The sequence below is a fragment of the Colletotrichum fructicola genome, assembly GCF_000319635.2.
Source record: "Colletotrichum fructicola Nara gc5 chromosome Unknown KSG_Nara_v1_contig06, whole genome shotgun sequence".
In the NCBI taxonomy this organism is placed as follows: domain Eukaryota; kingdom Fungi; phylum Ascomycota; class Sordariomycetes; order Glomerellales; family Glomerellaceae; genus Colletotrichum; species Colletotrichum fructicola.
This window is the reverse complement of record NW_027094056.1, coordinates 2,403,781-2,408,374: the sequence shown is the minus strand read 5'-3', so window position 1 is coordinate 2,408,374 and position 4,594 is coordinate 2,403,781. Positions and strand designations below refer to the sequence as shown.

At 54.0% G+C, this 4,594-nt stretch overlaps 2 protein-coding genes across 2 annotated transcripts; one reads left to right on the top strand and one right to left on the bottom strand.

Annotated features, from left to right (window-relative positions):
- Nucleotides 1–706: 706 nt before the first annotated feature.
- On the bottom strand, nt 707–1,572 carry CGGC5_v010944 (uncharacterized protein; the record flags this gene model as incomplete). The annotated part of the gene is made up of 2 exons (XM_032019680.1): nt 707–1,434; nt 1,500–1,572. 2 exons carry the CDS (start codon nt 1,570–1,572, stop codon nt 707–709), a joined length of 801 nt encoding a protein of 266 aa, XP_031892538.1.
- A 558-nt stretch (nt 1,573–2,130) lies between these two features.
- sid2 (Serine/threonine-protein kinase sid2) lies at nt 2,131–4,197 on the top strand (the record flags this gene model as incomplete). The annotated part of the gene is made up of 3 exons (XM_032019691.1): nt 2,131–2,695; nt 2,744–3,782; nt 3,834–4,197. 3 exons carry the CDS (start codon nt 2,131–2,133, stop codon nt 4,195–4,197), a joined length of 1,968 nt encoding a protein of 655 aa, XP_031892539.1.
- Nucleotides 4,198–4,594: the final 397 nt, after the last annotated feature.

The window sequence follows — 4,594 nt, the reverse complement described above, 5'->3', positions numbered from 1 at the left end:
GTCGGTTCGAGTACCCATTACCACGGGTGACATCACTGTCAAAAGATACGGACGACGTTCAGTTACAGTAGTTTGCTGCTGTCTCCAAGGGGTATCACTTTTCGGGGAACCTGTATCATAGTAATGCAAAAATCTGAAGCGGAAGAAGTCTTGCAATTTATAGGGTATCTGCGCTGCTAAACTGGTGATTTCAAGCCTGTATGCGCAAGAAAGGATGAATTCTTTCCGGAGAGTCTCCCTCACCTACTGGTAACCTCCTACTTCGCCTATCCTTGCTTAGGTGCCCTTGAACCCACTTGAGACCCTTTAGAAGCACTTTGGCGAGTACCGTGGCCAGATATAAGAATGACGTGGGTAGGCCGAACAAATCCGGGGCGAGAATAAATGTCTCGATGCGCGACACGTTCTGGCATGCTGCCTTGTGCAGGGTCTGCTCGTCCAAGAAGTCTGAGCACATGGTGCCTTCGTGATGCAACTCATCTCCCATAAATGTAGAACCATGCGGAGTTTTCCTGACCGCCGTGAGACCCGAGGCAGTATGTATTGGAAGGGGTACTGTTGATCCTTTTACTGAGTGGGCTATAAACTTCCTCGGCATACATCGTATGGAGAAAAGGCCGGGTGAACGGGGAAGCGGCCGAATTTGCTGTTGGCATTGCCGAATCAATCACTTCCCTCTTGGCGTTTGATATGTCAGTCGCCCTCTTCAGGCATCATCGTCGTCGACCTCCTCCATCATGACCTTCCTGGGTCCAGACGGCTCGGTCTCCTCTGTAGCGGTAGTCGTTTTCAAGTAGCCCTCTCGCTCCAGTCTGTCTGCCTCCTCGGGCTCCATCAAGCCACCTTGTCCCTTGCCCTTGTCCAGTTTCATCCGAACAGCAGTTGGTACAAATGCAGCCACTGCCTCCTTTTGCAAGTTGCGCACCATAGGTTTGGCCTCGTACACGGTCTTGGCTTCCGGTGCTGGGGTTGGCGTCTTCTTTTCCTTCTCGTCTGATTTTTCGTTCTCGTTTCTCTCAGCCTGCTCGGCTTGCCTGCGAGCGCGTCTCTTCGCGTACCACTTGTCCAGCACTTCCTTCGGTATCGGCGGTGGCGTGTCGCGAGGCATCGGGATGCGCTTCACTTCATCGGGTACGTCCTCATCGCTCGTCAACTCATTGTCATTTCGTCTGCGCTTTCCTAGCACGCCTGCTGAGGAATCGCCATCGCGGTGGTAGCCTCGACCGAATGACGGAGCCTTGTCGCCGAGTGCCTCACGCGCCTTCTTTACGGCGCGTAGCTCCTTCTCGAGTCCATCCAAAACCTGCTCTTCATGTCGTGAAAGTTTGCCGCCTCCTGTTGTAATTGCTTTCAAGTCATCAATCTGCTTTTGGATTCGTTCGGGATTGCGGCGCGCAAGCTTTTCGTTTCGTTGTGATTGTATTGAAGCCTTTCCTGGATGCAAAAGTCAGTGAACGTCTGGATATAACTGTATGCGCGCGAAATTGGTCCCCACGTACCCTTCTTGATCGCCTTGGCCTTGTCAGCTTTGCGCTGGGCTTGCACCGGGTTGTAGTTGCGTTCCTTGGGCATGGTTGTGGTTCTGTCGTGTGAAACAAGGTTGATGATGTGCAGTAGATGGGTTGGCGTTGACGTCGAAAGCTTCCGTCGTCGCCAAGACCGATAAGGAGCTACGGAACCTTATCGTCTATCTTATCGCGCCTGATGAGGCGTCCAATCAACAGGGGCCCGATAGTTGCCCCTGCAACATTGTTGACTTAGGACCCCGCAACGCCCAATAACACTACTGCTTTGTTCCCGCTGCCCCCCTAAAACATTCTGGTGTCCACCCAGCGATCGACTGTGCAGTGGTCACTCTCTCTTGGGCAGATCTTGGGCCGACTCCATCCATCACCCTGGACTCCGACCCAACATCAACCCCACGGCGGAGAAGATAACAACACACTCCTCGCTTGCCAGCATCCTCTATCGCGAGTCGGAGTCCTGAACTTTATCTGTACCTTGCAGCGGTATCGACCATCCCTCCCATCTTCTCTTAACCGACCCCTCCTTACGGGTTGATCACTCTTATTTACTCCCTTTAACCGCCCTCCCCCAATCGCATTTACGAGCATCGTCAACGCCGCCACAATGTCGGGCTTCATGTCCAATTTCCTCCCTGGAGGAACAAAGGATGCTTCTGCCAGGCCCGAGACGCCCACCAGAAACAGCTTCATCAACCCCGCCAGCACGCCTCAAGGGAGCCCAAGCAAACGGACTGTCCCTCCTGGCGCCAACGAGCTTCCCGATGCATTCGACAGCGCACTCAAGTTGAACACCCCCGTCCTCGAAAGACCCAGGCTTGAGCGCCCGCTGAGCGTCATCAATACCCCGCAGTCACCAGGAAAGGGCAACTTGAGTGAGGCGAGCCCCAATGTCGAAGATAGCGTGCTGCACAAGGGCGTCGCATCCACGGGCAGCCCTTTGAAGAAGTCAAATGGCCAGGAGAACACTCCTCCGATCACGCGCCTGGGAGGCACCGATTCACCGTACCAGCAAAGTCACGCTGCCATCTCTCGGCACGAGCTATACCAAACCAAGGAGAAGCCATTGACGCCCAGAAACAAGTTCAACACCCAAAAACCGCTTACTCCTGAGGAGCTCGAGATCCTGCAACGCCCAAACGTCCGCAGATTGGTCAATGTCACCCAGCTCTGTATGTCCTCTCCCACAGGTTCTACTGATGCTTGCTAATCTACGATAGATTTCCTCGACTACTACTTCGACCTGTTGACCTACGTTGGCTCCAGACAGAACCGATTGGTGGCATTCAACTCCGAGATTCCTCCCCCACCCGAAACCGATGAGGCAGCATACAAGCAAATGTGGTCCAAGTACGCGGGCCGAGAGCGCGCCAATCTGCGAAAGAGGCGTGTCAGGCTTCGCCAGGGTGATTTCCAGATCCTTACCCAGGTTGGCCAGGGAGGCTACGGCCAGGTGTTCTTGGCTCAGAAGAAGGATACTCGTGAAGTGTGCGCTTTGAAAGTGATGAGCAAGAAGTTGCTGTTCAAGTTGGATGAGGTTCGTCATGTCTTGACGGAGCGTGACATTCTCACCACCGCCAAGAGTGAATGGCTTGTTCGACTGCTTTACTCTTTCCAAGATGATAGGAGCATTTATCTTGCCATGGAGTACGTGCCTGGTGGCGATTTCCGCACTCTGCTCAACAACACTGGAGTCTTGAGCAATCGCCATGCTCGCTTCTACATCGCAGAGATGTTCTGCTCTGTTGATGCCCTCCATCAGCTCGGCTACATCCACAGAGATCTGAAGCCTGAGAACTTCCTCGTCGACTCCACAGGTCACGTCAAGCTCACCGACTTCGGCCTGGCTGCCGGCTTCCTTGCTCCTGCGAAGATCGAGTCCATGCGAATCCGCCTTGAGAAGGCTTCCGAGACCTCAGTGCCATTTGGCAAGCCAATGGATCAACGAAGTGTCGCCGAGCGACGAGAAGGATACCAAACGATGCGCGCAAAGGACACCAACTACGCCAAGTCCATTGTGGGCTCGCCTGACTACATGGCGCCTGAAGTGCTCCGAGGTGACGAGTACGATTACACGGTGGACTACTGGAGTTTGGGATGCATGCTTTTCGAGGCTTTGACCGGTTTCCCACCCTTCGCCGGATCTACTCCTGATGAGACTTGGAGAAACCTGAAGCATTGGAGGGAGGTGCTCAAGCGACCTGTTTGGGAGGATCCCAATTATTTCCTCAGCAACCGCACATGGAACTTTATCACGACGTAAGTGACCCACAACGCCACTGTTTCTAAAGGTTTCTAACCCCAGGTTAGTTGCATCAACTCTCGGTCCAAGCGATTCTCCAACATCAAGGAAATCTTTACTCACCAATACTTCGCCGAGGTTGACTGGGAGCAGCTGCGAACGACTAAGGCGCCTTTCGTACCCGAGCTGGATTCCGAGACTGATGCTGGTTACTTCGATGACTTCACCAACGAGGCCGATATGGCCAAGTACAAGGAGGTGCATGATAAGCAGCAGGCGTTGGAGAGCATGGCGGACCGTGATGACGAAATGGGCAAGAGCCTCTTTGTCGGCTTCACCTTCCGACACCGCAAGACCACGGAGGAGGGAAGTCCGCGCAAGCCCCTTCCGTTCAACAACAACAACGACGATGCCTTCGGCACAATGCTGTAGAGCCAACCAATGTGGCGAATGGCACGGTACCACGCGCGATATGAGGCGCAGTGTCGAGCGAAGTATCCAACGCAAGCTCAGTGGTATGCGCAGACGCGGGCGCGATACCAAGCTCCGCGTCCACGGTGGAACGCTCAGGGGCCCTCGGTGACTCTGAGAGGTCTTCGTTGAACCTGAATTTGGCGAGTGCCTGTGATGATGATGATGAGGTAGACGTCATGAGATTAGAAAGCAGGTTGAGGCGGTGTTGGGAGGCAACGGACTTCTTGTATGAGTTTGGACAGCTGCAGCAACGGCTTGCTTGAGACGAAACATCGGGCTCTTTTCTTTTTTAACGTTGGAGTTTGCAGAAGGACAGGATCGGGACGACAGGCCTGCTGCATGGCATTAAGCAGGG